The 16,489-nt window shown below is 40.1% G+C and overlaps 1 protein-coding gene across 6 annotated transcripts in view; it reads left to right on the top strand.

Moving 5' to 3' along the window:
* Positions 1–16,489, top strand: part of LOC105565439 (syntaxin-1A) — an 86,489-nt gene that overhangs the window by 6,591 nt on the left and 63,409 nt on the right. For all 6 annotated transcript variants that reach the window (XM_012018646.1, XM_012018644.1, XM_012018643.1 and 3 more), the window contains exon 2: positions 7,793–7,879. In XM_012018646.1, coding sequence (XP_011874036.1) covers positions 7,793–7,879 — 87 coding nt within the window. The remainder of the gene's footprint in view (positions 1–7,792; positions 7,880–16,489) is intronic.

Here is a 16,489-nt window from a genome sequence, read left to right as displayed (position 1 = left end):
TACTTTATCTTATTATCTTATTTTATTTTATCTTTATAATGCCCCAGCAAGGCCTAATGCCCCAAAAATGCCTAGTAATGCCCAGTAATGCCGCAAATCTGTACACCACAATGCCCTCAGCGGTTTCCCCCTCGGGACATTAGTTTGGGCATTAGGCCTTGCTGGGGAATTATAAAGATAAAATAAGATAAAATAAGATAAAAAATATAAATAAGAAAAATAAGATAATAAGATAAAGTAATGCCCAGTGGGCATTAGTGGGCATTGGTGTACAAGATTTTGGTCAGCGGTTTCCCCCTCGATAAATTTTATGAGAAAATTATCTCCGTGTATCGATTCGCACCTGATATCTTTATGGACTTGAGACTTTTTTTGGGACTCTATTATAGACTTAAGATTATATTCGAAAAATTTAGCGGCGTAGTTTTCATCGTAATATCTTTACGTAGAAACTTCCAAATTTCTAATTTATTCTCAATGTACTTCAAGTTTTTCTTTTTTTCAACTATTAGAACGAACAAACGGTAGGACACGCTGTTTGTAAGTTTATGCCAAGCCGCTTCTGATTATGTTAAACACTACTACGGAATTTTTTTATTCAGTATCGACAATAATTTTATGAAATCTTACGACGTGTTTTGCTTTTTAAGAATCAACAGCGAGCGATGCGTACGTGACTTTTTTCAGCGCGTTAATCGCATTTTCCACGTCACAAGATACGTTTCGTCCTCTCGACAAGGACAATCCGTTCTTCAGCTTCTTCCTTGACCCGATAGCGCGCGTTTACTGTCTTAGCGATTTCGCCCGCGTACGTGAAGGTTATCTCTACTACAGGCTTACAGTTTACATAACACCTCTGGTGCTAATCACCTCAAATCACTTAACGCCTTCAGATACGTTCTCTGCGCTCGGAAAAAGAAAACGCGGCGCATTGTTCGCTTAAAAATTGATGCTGTCGGAGAACACGCCAGATTTTATTAAATGACTCACGAATGATCCGGTGAGACAATGTTCCGCGTAAATATACCAGCGCGTCGAACGATGCGTCAGAGGTCGGGCCGATATAATTTCGATAAAATTTTGACCGGCTTTCAGCGATGAAAATATTTTACTCTAATTTACGTTTTCTGCCCATCACCGGGAATGAACGTGGAGATCAGTTTCCCGTATTTTTCACAACGAAATCCGAATCCGACGAAATTATAGATATTTCCATTTTTAATTAAGTTTGTTATTATTGCATAAATTGACATGAAAACGCGAGTATTTACATGGAAGTGGCGTTTCAACGAAAACTCTGGGTTTTTTAGCAGTCAACAGGATTATGAAAAAAACTCTGCAAAAGTTTTAAGGGGAGGCGAGAGGTTTTAAAACATGAAGCTCTTACGGTAATCTTAACAACTTAGTTACATGAAAATTTACGACCTTGACGCGCCTCCGCCCCTCCCCCCGCACTCACGACCCGAGAGATATAACCTAATCTAACCTAACCTGATCCAAATATGTTTTTAATTAAAGCTTAAAATTAGGATGCGTGGAATCACAATATGCGGAAAGTTTGTACCATACTTATTTATTTTCATTTAAAAAACTAAAAAATTTACACTTTATTTCGTCGTACGATTCCACGTGGGTTTCAATTTTAACTTTAATTAGAAAATTGTTTGGGTTGGGTAATATAGGTGAGCCCTTTCCCCCAATGCAATCAATTTTTCGAACCATTGCAACCGTGTTTATACCTTGTTTCAGTTTTTATTAACGTTTCAGTGATAATCTGACGACTAAATATAAAATAAATAGATTTTTAGGCGGCGTGAAATTTTGGAATTTATCCTTTAAAACCTTTTTGCCCATACGAGGGGTAAACCGCTGAGGGCATTGTGGTGTACAGATTTGCGGCATTACTGGGAATTACTAGGTATTTTTTGGGCATTAGTTTGGGCATTAGGCCTTGCTGGGGCATTATAAAGATAAAATAAGGTAAAATAAGATAATAAGATGAAGTAATGCTCACTGGGCATTGGTGTACAAGATTTTGTTCAGCGGTTTCCCCCTCGGGCCTATATTCTGAATTATCTTTTATCACTAAAAATGCCTGTAAAAGATCTTTTCAGCCAGTAAGAATAGTCCAAAATCAATTTTAATGGCACTTTTATCGATAAAAAAGGATTCAAAATATGGACCATTGCTCTTTCCTCTTGACACTTTCATAAAATTTCATTTTCTATAATAATGTTTTTGCTGATTGCTACAAAAAAATCTAGAGTTTTCGTCGGAGTGACCTGCGCACTTGCCACCGACTTCACGAATCGCTTATTACTTGGCGAATATCGATTTCATAAATCGTTGATAAGAATATACATATATTGTAATCCCGGGTAAATATAAACTAGATCGCACGAGTTATAAATGCGGCAAATGCCGACCAGAGTTAACTTAGTTCGACGCGATTATTCCGATCTGTCTCTACCACAGCACTGTAATCCAGAAAGGGACAAGGCGTATCGCTAGACCAGGGTAGTTAACCCGGACCGTTGGTGCAATTCAGCCTTAGCACAGCGCAACTTGAAACGGGAACGCTGATCGATCGCGCGAAAATTACGTTGGACGTGTGATAGCATCTAAATGTATACAATCCGGGACGTGCATAACTACAAGAAAGATTGCAATAAAACTGCATTAAAATTGTATCAATTTCCCCGTGCGCTCGCGGATTTCCCCTCCCTCCCGCCACCCCCTCCCCCCAGGCCGCGGGAATTCCAAACTGCGTTATTAAAATTTATCCTGAATTATCGAACGGTGCTGCATATATAAAATTACATATATATTTCGGCCATTGAAAAATGTAGATTTGCAATTAAATACCTTTTTGTAATTACACCTGCGCGCCTGGAGAGGTTGTGCCCGATGAATATGAAACTGCGATGTTACGCGTGTATGAACAAGTGCGCTTTACGCGAGTTCTCGCGTTTCCGCTGTTGAACAAACATAAAACTCGCGTTTATGTTTGCAGTGCCGACACCGTCGATTCTCATTGTCAGATCTGTATCGGTTTCAATCGCGGCCGGGCATAGAAACGGAAACGCCATAATATTTCGCGCTCGGTCGTCGCGCTAAACTTTTAACGAATTCGGTTGCTCGCACTGTAGCGCGCACTGAGTGCACGTTAAGACTTGTTCATAGTCGATTCATGTATTTAAGGCTGTCTTAGATGCATGTTCAAAAACTATCTAGCCGAAAAAATGGTCCGCACGAATGCTGTGTAGATCATTTTACTGGCTGAGAAGTATTTCAAGAGGTTTGAGACGATCCTTAAGGGAATGCTGGAGTGATTCTGCACCTTTTGCACTTTTTGCATCTAGAACTGTTAATTTATGAAAACATTTGTGTAATACACAAATTACAAAGCTTATGTGTACAGATTGAAAGTGTCCCATTATTTGGACTGAAGCCAACGACCCACGATACTATTTCTCTTAAGGCCTGTGTCCACGATGCTAGAACTTGGACCAAGTGGACACAGACCTTTACTGGATTGCTTATACGAGAGCCAGTCAGGATATCAACCAGCGGCACACAATACTATCGAGAACCAATCAGAATGCAGAGTTCTCGATCAGGTGACTCAAAGCTGAATCCTGAATCCAGTGGGGAAAAATAGTATCGTGTGTCGTTGGCTTAAATCCTCCGATTGGCTCTCGTAAGGAATCAAGTAGGAAAAATAGTATCGTGTGCCGTTGGCTTAAAACTCTGCATTCTGACTGGTTCTCGTAAGCAATCCAGTAGGGAAAAATAGTATCGTGTGTCGCTGGCTTTAATCAGAGAATAGCATGACATCATTGAAACTAAGTTTAGAAGCCTGAAAAGAAATGTATTCGCGTAAATAAGTTATCGGTTACCTATCCTATAACTTATTTGAGCGAATAGATTTGTTGTTAGGCTTCTATACTTAATTTCAATGATACCATGCTGTTCTCCGATTTAGTCCGTATAGTAGGACACTGTCGGTCTGTATACAAAGGCCACATAATTTGTATATTATACAAATGTTTTCATGTTGTTGACAGTTCCAGGAGCAAAAGTTGCAAACAGTGCAGAATCACTCCAGCATTCCCTTAAACGTTATTCGAAAGAATAACCGACGATGATTGGTCAATACTTACATATGTGTCTGACTGAATTGACCAATCGCAGTCGATTATTCTCACGACTACGACTCTGCGACTCGCATTGTGGACCCCGCATAAGAATTGACTGTAAACAGGCGCAAGTAACCGAATTTGTTAATTGCCTGGCTAACATTATTTCGCCCGATATTGGGAGCATCGGACCCATAGACTTGTACAAATAGACTGCGCCTTCATACGGGCGAGCTGAAGAGCAGACCTGAGAAAGATAGAGATAACCCGTCCGTAATGCCTCCCCCCTCCCTCCCTCTCTCTCTCTCTCTCTCTCTATGGTTATTCTCTCTTACTGGTTATACCATAGTATAACCAGTAGGCCCACTCCGTCATTTGTTTGGTTCAAAACCCCTCACGAGGTGGCACGGTCTATCTGTGTAAGTCTATGGTCGAAACCAGTGAACTCTATACATACTGGAATGAGTGATCTGTAGTTCTGGCTGTTGCCGAGAGAGAGGTGCGTTGGGTGAATCCTTGTCTCCTTCTAGTACTACCTGATTGGATAATCGCATATAAGTGACGCCCTTCTTCTCGTCATTTATACGCGACTATCCAATCAGGTAGTACTAGAAGGAGACAAGGATTCACCCAAACGCACCTCTCTCTCGGCAACAGCCAGAACAATAGATCACTCATTCCAGTATGTATAGAGTTCACTGGTCGAAACATACCCCTTCTCCCCCCTCCCTCCCCTTCGTCGTTCGCGCAAAAGACGTTTCAAGTCGTGAAAATCTAGCCGGAAACGCGATATCGATCGGGAGAACGACGCAAATGACGATACGCTCTCGGCCCTCTTGTCGCACCGCGTTATCGCGCGCGCGGTGTCTGTAATCGTTTCTTAATTGTATGCAAATACCGTATCGATTAAGCACACGTTAGAACGCCCGGACGACGACTGGAGCGATCGAGAAACGAGCGCGAATTTGACAGGCGTGGCGTGCGTTCCGTGCCGTGAGAAAAATTATGTATTACACGTCAGTGAGAGAGGTCCTTCAGATACGACATAAGAAAGAGAGAGAAAGAGAGAGAGAAAAAACGTGTCAAACATAGGCTACTCGGTGCATACATTTGGTTTTTCGTTACAAAAGCATGCGTTTAATTTTATAAATTTTGCACGCCGTACGGCCCGTGGTTTACATTTTGTGCACATTGCTGCGATATAAATGCAGATTATATAAACTGTTATAACACATCATCCATTTTTATAGCTTCCTGCAAAACGTTAGCTTGATTTTACTTTGTATTCCGTCCTTCGTACGAGGGGCACGTAAAAATGATGATAAAACAAAATGAAAGTTATCGAATGGCACAAATTGTATTTTACACAATTATTTTAACATGATATAAAATCAACATGTTCTCCTTTGCGAAGCTTGCTGTACGGGAGTGTCGCACGTTGTTTGTCCAAGTACTCGAAAGTATGGGGAAAAAAAAGTGCGAGCTGATTAATATTCTAGTAACAGTTTACAAAATTCACAATATTATGTAATAATCTCCAACTTTGATTAATATTTATAAAATCTTCCGCGAGAGGCAGGAACAGTGTAATGACATTCTGTAGATACTTTGTTCTGCGGAATTTCCATTTTCATATAACAGCATTAAACTTATAATGAAAGAAAGCTCAGTGGTTTACTGTGGCTGTCGGTAATGAAAGAAATTTTCCCGCGAGCGATCAGCCGATTGCACTTCCTACACTTTCTGTGCATTCGCTAAAGGAAGGTTATATTTTCAACAATGTTCACGAGATATTTCCTATTATTTATTTAGTAAGTATCAGCTCATAATGTGGCGTGAAATAAATCAATTAAATCGGAAATTTATTCCTTACATTCCTTTTTTTTATGACGACTGTCATAAACTTTAAACAAATACGCGTCTCATATTGTTTGATATTTAGTCAGCTAAATTATAAGACGATAATTATAAATTACAGTATGGTTACGTGGCCAATTAAAATGATTATTAAATTATATAAAAGTATGTAAATATTAGATATGGAAGTTTTCTTATTGTGTAATATTGATAGTGGGCTTTTAGTAGCTTATTAAAACAGCAGAAAGCTAACGTTTTATATACGTAACGTGAAACGGCAATAAATCATGGGTCCATTTGCTGAATTAATTAACCTTCAACAGTTTGAATTGATTGATTCAATCGTCGGTAAAGTAGCTGATGATGTTTCAAAGATACAATTGATAGTGACGTAATTACTTACATAAAAACACGGACGATGCGATAAGATGAGATAAGAAGATGCGATAAAATAAGACGAAAATGTGATGATTTATTTTACCGGAATTTAAAATGTTTTAATTACAGACATAGCACTTCGATGTTGCACAACTTTTTCGTAAATTATTACGAGTCCTACGCGTGGAATCTGTTTTGTCAGTAAACCTGTTTTATTTTTGTCGCGATTTACGTCAGTAAAATAAGCACAGGCGAGATTTCGTAAAATAAAGTATTATTCTCTGATTCCGATTTGTATGTTACAACGATCATTTGTTTATTGCAACGCGCGAGATTATTCTATCGAGGGCAAGATTATCACTGCTCGAATGGAAGCGATTACCATGTTGTGTGAAAGGAAGTCACTCTTATCGGGATGAGAGAGATTGCCTGCGCACAACACATGTACGCAATCGTCGACGAAACCAGTTAATCGTGCATATATTTCTGTGTTTATGCTCTTACATCAGAAGAGATCACGTCCGAGTTTGTCTTAATTAATAAACTGCTTGTGTAATATTCGAAAATAATTCCATTCGTCATACCGTTCCAAGTATCAGCACGATGATTCGATACTGTGACATTTTTCCTCGTCGGACATGGAATTTAAATTTCACGCTGTTACGTCAGGCCTATCTATAAACGCTTTACAAGTAGCTACACGTATAAACAAGTAAACCCAGAAAAAGTTTCTTTAATATCAGACAAATTTTCTTGGAATTTCGACCTCGCTAGACTTTTACTTAATTTCAAGACTGGAATCTCTAAGAGAATTCATATATATATTTCTTCTAATCTAGCAAACGTTTCAGTAGAAGTAAATAAAAATTTAGTGGATTCAAAGAAACGTGATTTCAACGTTTCTCATTTGTTTTACCCGAATAAATCTCTTTTCCGGTTGTATAGCTGAATAAACTAGATATATGGAAACTTGGATTAATATTCCAATCCATCAAAAATTAAAATACTACACCTAAACGCATAATTCAGTACACGCGGAGAATTTTCTCCTAAAATTTATCCTGAAAATCATATGGCCGTGGGACAACGTGGCATTTTGAACAACGTCATGAGAGTTTTTTGAAATTTCACCATACACGTTTTACATTAAAATGTATACTAACAATAAGTATAATTACTAGTGAAATGTATGGTAAAATTTCAACAAACTCTCATAAAATTCCTTGAAATGCCGCGTTGTCTCACGACTACATAATAAACTTGAAAAGAAAAGTCCCTCCGTGTGAATTAAACAAGTTTCCCCATTGTTGTTTATCAACCCGTTATCATTGTATTAGTTACAAAAGGGCACTTTAAGGCTGAAATTACAGGCTGGTGCGGTACTTATTGTTTCTAATGAACGCTTGTATTTCTTGCAGGCCCAGTCGGACGACGACGATGTGGCGGACGACGTGTCCGTCAACGTCGGGGCGCCGGATGACTTCATGACGGAATTTTTCGCGGAGGTGAGTGACAAACTAATTTGTTGCCGCGGCGCCTTTACTCGCGACGCGCGATCGAAAGCACGAAAGAGTGCCATCAATCAGAAGTAGGTTAAACCAGTATCAGCGAGATTATATCGGTCTTAACCGGGACAATGCGCACAGTCCCTCCCCGTAGCTTCTTTTCACATGTACAAAGTATGAATGTCGCGGAATAACACAAAGGAACGTTCGCATATCAAATTCAATAACTCGGGCGAAGCGGCGTTTCGTGAAAATTCCGCGCCGGAATCTTTGCACGGGGGCTCTCGTACTTTATCGATCGCGTCTCGCGAGCTTCTCCTTGCGCCGCGGTAAAATGTTCTTACTCGTGCAAGCGCACCTGCCCGGAGGACGGGGGAGGAGCGAGATGCAACTTTCTTGCGGACGGTATAACGCGCGTGCATCTTTTCCCAAGCGTGGCTCCCGCTGCAGTTCCGGGCCGGCCTCGTAATTCACACGTGATTTACCGAAGCGAAATCGCCAGCGGACACCGCTGCCCATATGCATCGTGCATCAATCGTATCGCTTAATCAGCTTATGCGGGAATTACGGCGGAATCGTAAACACGCGCTTTTGTGTCGAAAATGACGCACGTTTTGCCGTTACGTAACGTTTTACGTATATATAATTATAAATTATGAACGATTATATTTCGAGGGACCGTTGAATAACCGTCGCGCCGAAAATTGGTCAGTTTTTGCGTCGCTTTTATGTTAATTTTAACCAGTATCCGCTACTATCCGGGATAAACACGTTCGCGAAACACCGCCGCGTATTTCGCAAAGATATAAACCGCATCCATTAATTTAACAGCGAGGCGAGCGCATGATTTTCTTCGGCGTACACGGGCTTTGTCACGCGAGCGATAATAAGCCGCTCTCTCCTGCTGGCTCTCGCGAATGCGAAAAAAGTTTCTTTATCTGATACGCCGTTTTTCTCGCGAGCTTGTGATTTGTTGTCATAGATAAGAGCTGTCACTCGGAATACGGAATAACCTGTATTATCGCGTAATGAGAACCATTTCTTTCTTCGGAGTCGAAGAGAAAAAAAAACCAGAATCTGAAAACGATAAGGGAACTTTCGTTTTAATTAATCGTTTATTAAATGCGATTCGAGGGACAGAGAAGTTTAATACAGTTTATATGCTGTACAATGATGGACAGAATGGTTGCGACACTGTTTTTTAATGAGTTTTTAGAAACGCGCATTTACATTTCAAAACATTTTTTCTGGGGGAAATTTTACTCGAGAAATAGATCGGAAACGCTCAAAATGGTTTCGAAATGGCCAGCGAGTAAAATATTACTCGGGAAAAAAGATTTTGGAAACGTAATCCTGCATCTAAATGCACGTTTCTAAACTCATTAAAAAAGTGTCGCAACCATTCTGCTCGTCACTGTACAGTGATCGACAAAATGGTTGCAATGCTTTTTTAATACGTTTAGGAACGCGGCTTTAGATGCAGATATACGTTTCGAAACATTTTCTCCGAGGAAAATTTTACTCGAGAAATAGATTGAAAACGTTCGAAGTGGTTTCGAAATGGCCATCGAGTGAAATATTCCTGTATCACTGTATAATGATGGACCGAATGGTAGCAAAACTTTTTTAAATGAGTTTAGGAACGCGCCTTTAGATTCTGATTTACGTTTCAAAACATTTTCTCCGAGGGAAATGTTACTCGAGAAATAGATCGGGAACGCTCAAAATGGTTTCGGAATGGCCATCGAGTAAAATATTCCTCGGGGAAAAAGGTTTTGGAAATGTAACCCTGAATCTAAATGCTCGTTCCTGAACTCATTAAAAAAGTGTCGCAACCATTCTGTTCGTCACTGTCCAGTGATAGACAAAATTGCAACACTTTTTTAATACGTTTAGAAACGCGCCTTTAGAGATTCAAATTTACATTTCAAAACATTTTCTCCGAGGGAAATGTTACTCGAGAAGTAGATTGAAAACGTTCAAAATGGTTTCGGAATGGCCATCGAGTAAAATTTCCCTCGGAGAAAGTGCTTTGGAACGGTAAATCTGAATCTAAAGGTGCGTTCCTAAACTCATTTAAAAAAAAGTGTCGCAACCATTCTGTTCGTCACTGTAACAAATATTGTTTTTAAATATGTTTAATTCTCGCACATATTTTATAAATCTGTATCTCGCAGACTGTAATCTGTTGGTAATATTAATACCGCAACAAATGGGGACACGCGTTAAAGAGAGGAGTTCGATTGAGGGAAAGATTATTCTTCGCCTTTCTTAAGGAAGATTAATCACGCTCGTAGGATATTTACTCCTGTTCAAAAACTACTTGGTGTTTTCGAAATGGATCGGTCCCACTAATGGCATTCGCTTCATTTATATTCATACGACCCGTTTACGGATAAATGCTGGGGAAAAAATATAATAGTAAATGCATAGTAAAAGATAATTTCCTGCGAGATAATATAAGATATAACGTTTTTGCTCCGCGCTCTTCCGCAAATGCTCCTGCATCCACTTTTCGTTAAAAGCATTCGCTTCTTACCCGTGTAACACGTCGAATCGTTACGCTCGTCCACGGTTTTCCCGATATATCGGGCAATCTCTGTAATTTTGCAATAGGGTTGCTAGTTAATTAAAAGCTGCCGCGTTATCCGGCTAAATTTTCACGAATTTTCCGCGTGAACGACCGGCTCTCGCCGTCGATTAAAGACGGCGGGAAGCGTCGAAGCGCCATAAGATAACGCGCGGCTATAATTATCGCGTACAATTTCGTTCATTGGCGGCCGGCTAATAATTATCGCGAACGGTGCGCCATTTCTCACGCGGTCGTTCCGCCGACATTCGCGGTTGCGTGCGTTTGACGTTTACGAGGGTCCCAGTTCCAACGGTGGAAAACACAACGCTCGGGAACGAGATCCAACCGCTTCGACGGGGGGGGAGGGTGGAGGGAGGGGGAGGGGGGTGCGAGGATGACGAGGGTGAGGGAGAGGATGCCGCGGACGTCGGATTTTGAACGTGGCCGAATACGTGCACGCGACGCGATCGTTGGGGCGCAAGGCAATTCAAATGCAGATGTGACTCGCGGAGCGAGAACCAAAGTGACATTACACCAATTGTTGTTTTTGTTGATAAGCGCTACATGCGCCGGCATTGGCACTGTCGCTTCGCATTACACATCTAGGCGCCAGGGATCGTAGTCCTCCGAATCGCGGACTCGAGTCGCACGTTTATAACCGTGCGACTAGCGATACACGAGATAATTCGGGAGGAGATACAAGTATCGATAAATTTTGATTTGTGTTAACCCTTTCACGAGGGGGTAAACCGCTGAGGGCATTGTGGTGTACAGATTTGCGGCATTACTGGACATTGCTAGGCATTTTGTTGACATTAATTTGGACATTAGGCCTTGCTGAGGCATTATAAAGATAAAATAAGATAAAATAAGATAATAAGATGAAGTAATACTCACTGGGCATTAGTGGGCATTGCTGTACAAGATTTTGGTCAGCGGTTTCCTCCTCGCCCTTTCATGATCACCGACGTGTAAGTCCCATTTACATCTTCGGTCTCTCTGCTTCCTTGGAGTGCTAGTGTCCCAAAAAACAAATTAAAAAGTAAACAAAATAAATTACCGAGTTTCAGGCTGTATGTATGTACTACCGCAGACTTCTATAGAAGCTGTGTCAACTACAGCCTGAAACATCATTGATGTACAGATGGGAATAAAGATTATGAAAATGTGAATCCTAGTAAAACTGAGACCCAGCATTAATTAATAAGACTGTAACGTTGCTCCTTCGTCAGTTAATTTTGTTAATTTAGGACAGGTCCTATGTTAACAAAATTAACTGATACGGAAGCAACGTGCACATTTCCAAGTTACACCTTATTCTTAATTTTACCTGTTTTTAATAATGCTGTTGAAATCATTATGGATTTTTCGATCTCAATGGGCCAAATTAAATTTTTTTAAACAAATGAACCATTACACAAAATATTACAGTATTCAATACCAAGCATCCTTCTTTAATGATGCGCTCTCTCTCTCTCTCTCTCTCTCTCTCTCTCTCTCTCTCTCTCTCTCTCTCTCTCTCTCTCTCTCTATTGTAAAAAAATTAACACGATAATGGCAAAAGATGAAAACTTTGCAGAAGTTAGAGCGTGCTTGCCAGTTTTTATAAAATTCAAATAAAAAAACCTTTACATCGATTATCACGAAATTCATTACCAACTATTCTTTAATAATGCTGTATTAATATAAAACAATTCAGACCGATATCTCAAACTTTGCATAAGTTAGAGAGCGCACAATATTTTTGGAGCACATACATACACACAGAGATTTAAAAAATGTGTTTTTTTTTACATTTTGGAACATTTTGAACACAATTGGCAAAAAATGAAAAACAAATTTATTCACGAAAACAAAGCTTGACGAAGAAGCAAAATAACGCAGTCGTGAAACGGTTAATACATTTTTAAAATCAACTTTAGATTAACTTTAAAAAATTAAGTCTACTCGTATATTGTCGTCGCTGACAAAGCGTGCATACAAAAAGTATATTTTGTTTTCTCTGGCCAGTTCGGATATATTATTAGTTCTGTTAAATATTATATCAAACACGTGGACTGGTCCAAGAAGAGTTAGCGATGGACGATCTCCGAGAATACTTGCGGCAGAAGATTCTACGCGAGCGGAGATTCAATCCAACTCTCAACGTCGCGGAGTCGCGAGAATAAATCGGCTCGCGATGCTAATATTGCGCGTTTGTCGTGTTAAATATCATGATTATACTTTTAAATCGTTTCGCAACAATTGCATTGTCGTCGCCTGTCTTGTTTTATGCGTTACTGCTTTGTGTACTTATCGGAAACGGTACACAGGTAAAGCGTTCACTTATTTAATTCTAACAAAGCCCGCGCCCACATAGAAATTCTTGCTCATACGTGTTCTTATGTATCTGCCTGACGAGATTTATTGCGTCAGTTTCCACTAACACAGGATTTTGCTTATACATCCGGCATACGGCGCTAGCAAAATTTATTATATCAATTTGCTCTGCGCGAGAGAAACCGTTACAACAGTCCTGAATTGAAAAATTTGTCGACTATCTGCTTACATACCTTTGGAAAGGCAGGAGGGGGAAATACAAGAGGGTTGAACACACCAGTCGGTCGTTAAAATATGCATAACGCGTGCTCGTCATCAGCGCGAAATTCGCGACAAATCGTCGGGACGATCGTTACGCGTCGATAAATAATTCGTGTTCCGTTTGGCATGTAGCGGCCGCCACCGCCGCGTATTTATATTGCTAATAAAACCACAACGGTGCCACGGCTCGACGGCAAAATTTCATCGCTGGCGAAACGCTACGGAATTTCCGCTTGACGCTGTCGCGATATTTCCCAACTGATCGAGAGAATCCTTGCGCGATGGGCACAGTAGCCGCGTTCCCATGTAAATGGATAGCCGTAAAAGCGCGCGCGGAAAGCTCGCGCGCGCCAAGTTAGATTGATTTTTACCGCGTTCCGCCGCCATTCCGCTCGCTTCGTACCCCATTTTATTTCGCATCTTTATTCCCCGCTGTTTTCCCACGAGCTCCATCACCTGGGATTTCCGTGTTATTTTCCTGTTATAGCGCCCGAGACCCGCCGTGTGACGCTTATTTTTTTTTACTGCTATTTCTGTTCTCGTTTCGCCCGTTGCTCTCGATTTTTCTGCAGTGCTCGTTTTATGTCTCGGGGAAGTTAATCACACGTAACTTCGCTCAAGAGTCACAACGGTATCGTGACGGAAATCATTACGCGTCTTTCGTCTCAATATAAAAGAGTAAATCATTTTATACGACGTTAATATGTAAAGTAATACAGGATGTTGATAAGAAAGGGTATATAAAATATTTCATGGAAATTAGTTTGCAAAAATAAGTCAAAGAGTCTTAGTCAACGTGGCAAATGAGTTGTTTTTGAGGTATTTTTATTCTCTCTTTTAAACGGGCCAACTCGTTGCTGTGATTGCTGCACGGAGAGAATTTTCTCTTAAAATTTATCCTGCAAATGTGATTGACATGGCATTTCGAAAAACTTGATAAGTTTTTTGAAATTCTACCATACATTTTACGAGTAAAATTTCAGGAAAACTCTCGTAAAATTCCTTAAAATGCCATGCTATCTCACGATTACACGATGTTCGGGGTAAATTTTAAGAGAAAACGTGAGGTTGTTGCTCCATGAAGAAGTACTTACACGAATTAGGTAAATTATAATAAATTATCATATTATTGCCAATATCTCAAAAACTCATTTGCGGACCCATGTTTATTAAGACTTCAACTCATTTCTGCGCATACTAAACCCCTAAAATTATTACAACCTTTTATTCAACACCCTGTATTTGATAACAATCAAAAGTTTATAACGTGAAATATTACTTTGCTCCTCGTGTGTTGTTTTACTTACAGCGATCTCCTCACAGGCTTGAATTTAATATTCCTTGCTGCGAAGAAGGAATTAATATTCCTTTCTATTGTCGAATAACATTCCAGAAAAGTTTGCTTATTAAATAATCTATTGATACGAATTCTAGGTTTCCGTTCTAACTGGGATGTACGCGAAAATTTTCTTTTGCATCCAGTAAATCGTTCCATCGATATTGTTGAGAATTTTCGTTTTAATCTTTAATTTACGCACAGATATTTTGTATCGTACAACTTTTAATATATTTATTAGATAAATATATTGAACAATTTAAGAGAAACGTATACAAAGTGATTAATAGTTTTCCTTCGTTATCACATCAACAATGATAAGTGAAAGAACATTTTTAATATCACGCAAAGAGATATAAAGTATCTAGACTTATCTTATTGTTAGTCGTTATTCTAATTTGCATTGCAAGGCTTTACATCCGACACGCATCATGGTTCGCAGGGAAAAAGGACGCGCGACAACGATGTTGAAACTTTTTAATACTACAACTTTTAACATAGGTCCTTTAAGATATAAAATCAATTAGAAATTAAAGAGGCCGTTTAGGACCGGGCATAGGTGTAAGTAGCCAGTTAAATTAAATTATTAAGTGAATTCATATACCGTATTCTTTCCAACTTATCACTATACACGCTGGCCTAGAGAGCGTTTACAAAGTTTATATATGTTATTGCGAACAATATTACCTACAGCCCCAGTGGTCGAGCTGGTTAAGACGCCCGCACGGATTGAGGGAGGTCCCAGGTTCGAATCCTGGCTGGGGTAATATTTTTCGCAATAAGTATTTTAAATAAAGGGGGGAAGGGGATTATCATATTAGATGCTAATGTATAGCATTATTAAAAATAATTTATAAACGTGAATTCACTGACGATAACACTTCCACTTACGGGGATTAACCTGTGTTATAAGACTAGTATGTAACTGGCGCACAGGATAAGTTGGAAAGAATACGGTATATGAATTCACTTAATAATTTAATTTAACTGGCTACTTACACCTATGCCCGGTCCTAAACGGCCTCTTTAAGAAACTTTTTAACATCGACAAATAACGATAATCTCGGAAGTAACTACGATACTTATCTGTGTATTATCAAGATTAGTTTGATAAAATTATCGGCGGAAAATCCCCTATTATGAGATAGGCTTCTAATATGCGATTTCCCTCTCAGCATCCAAATTCAATAACAGATCTTCTTTCGCAACGATTACACGGTCTAACAATGAATTTTCCATTAAACAGATTTCACTCCAAGGGCAAGAAATGCACGATGGAGCCAACAGATGATGTCTATATTCAGACAGAAACCCTGCTGTCTCGTATTAGGGGCGTATCTCACAATAGAGGACTTTCCCCTACCTTTTAACAGATATAAAAGACTAATCAGAATTCTTCAGTGTCGCCAGCGGTAATTAACAACGTCAGCGTTTTCTTGACCATACCTGGCACCTTTAATAATGCGTTATCCGGGTTCAAACCCTGGCTGAGTTAATATTTTTTGCAATAAATTTTCTGTATTGTCAAATATGCCAGGTACGATCGAGAAAACACGGCCGACGTTGTTACATATGAAAGATTTTAGTTGTTTTCAAATATTTCTAACTAATAACGATGTAAGCCGAGATACATCGAGCGCATTCGCCGCTGGATCCCGTCCTATATAATCATGGAATTATCGAGTGAGTTCCCTCGCTCCGCGCACCGCCGCGATTATATTCGTTCGTGCCTGTAAATCTGAACTTTCGTCGTTAAAACTGTATTTTCGCCCTCTTAGCGAAATCGATTGGGGGGGGGGGGGCTGCTACGGTACCAGCTCGTGCGGTGAGAGAAGCGAGACGCGCCCGTACGCAAAGTGCCTGTAACTCTGCCGACGCGAAATTCCTTCGCGCGCGTGTAATCGCGCGCAAGCTTTATCGTCATTCTCGCGAGCGTTTAATATTACCGCTCATTTCCGCCAACTTTGCGAGCGCGCCGCGACCGGGTCGTCGGGGGTGCGGGAGGGGAGGGGGAGGGATGAAACTTACGCACTGGGGATCGCGAAATAAACTTCCGAAATCTTCCCGCTCGGGACAGTAAGCCGGAGGATAAATATCTTTCGCGCAGTCGAGTCTCGGGCCG

This window comes from Vollenhovia emeryi, unplaced genomic scaffold (assembly GCF_000949405.1).
Source record: "Vollenhovia emeryi isolate VEMERY1.0 unplaced genomic scaffold, V.emery_V1.0 DF939152.1, whole genome shotgun sequence".
Lineage (NCBI taxonomy): Eukaryota > Metazoa > Arthropoda > Insecta > Hymenoptera > Formicidae > Vollenhovia > Vollenhovia emeryi.
The sequence above is the reverse complement of the archived record's forward strand: the minus strand, read 5'-3'. Positions and strand labels throughout refer to the sequence as shown.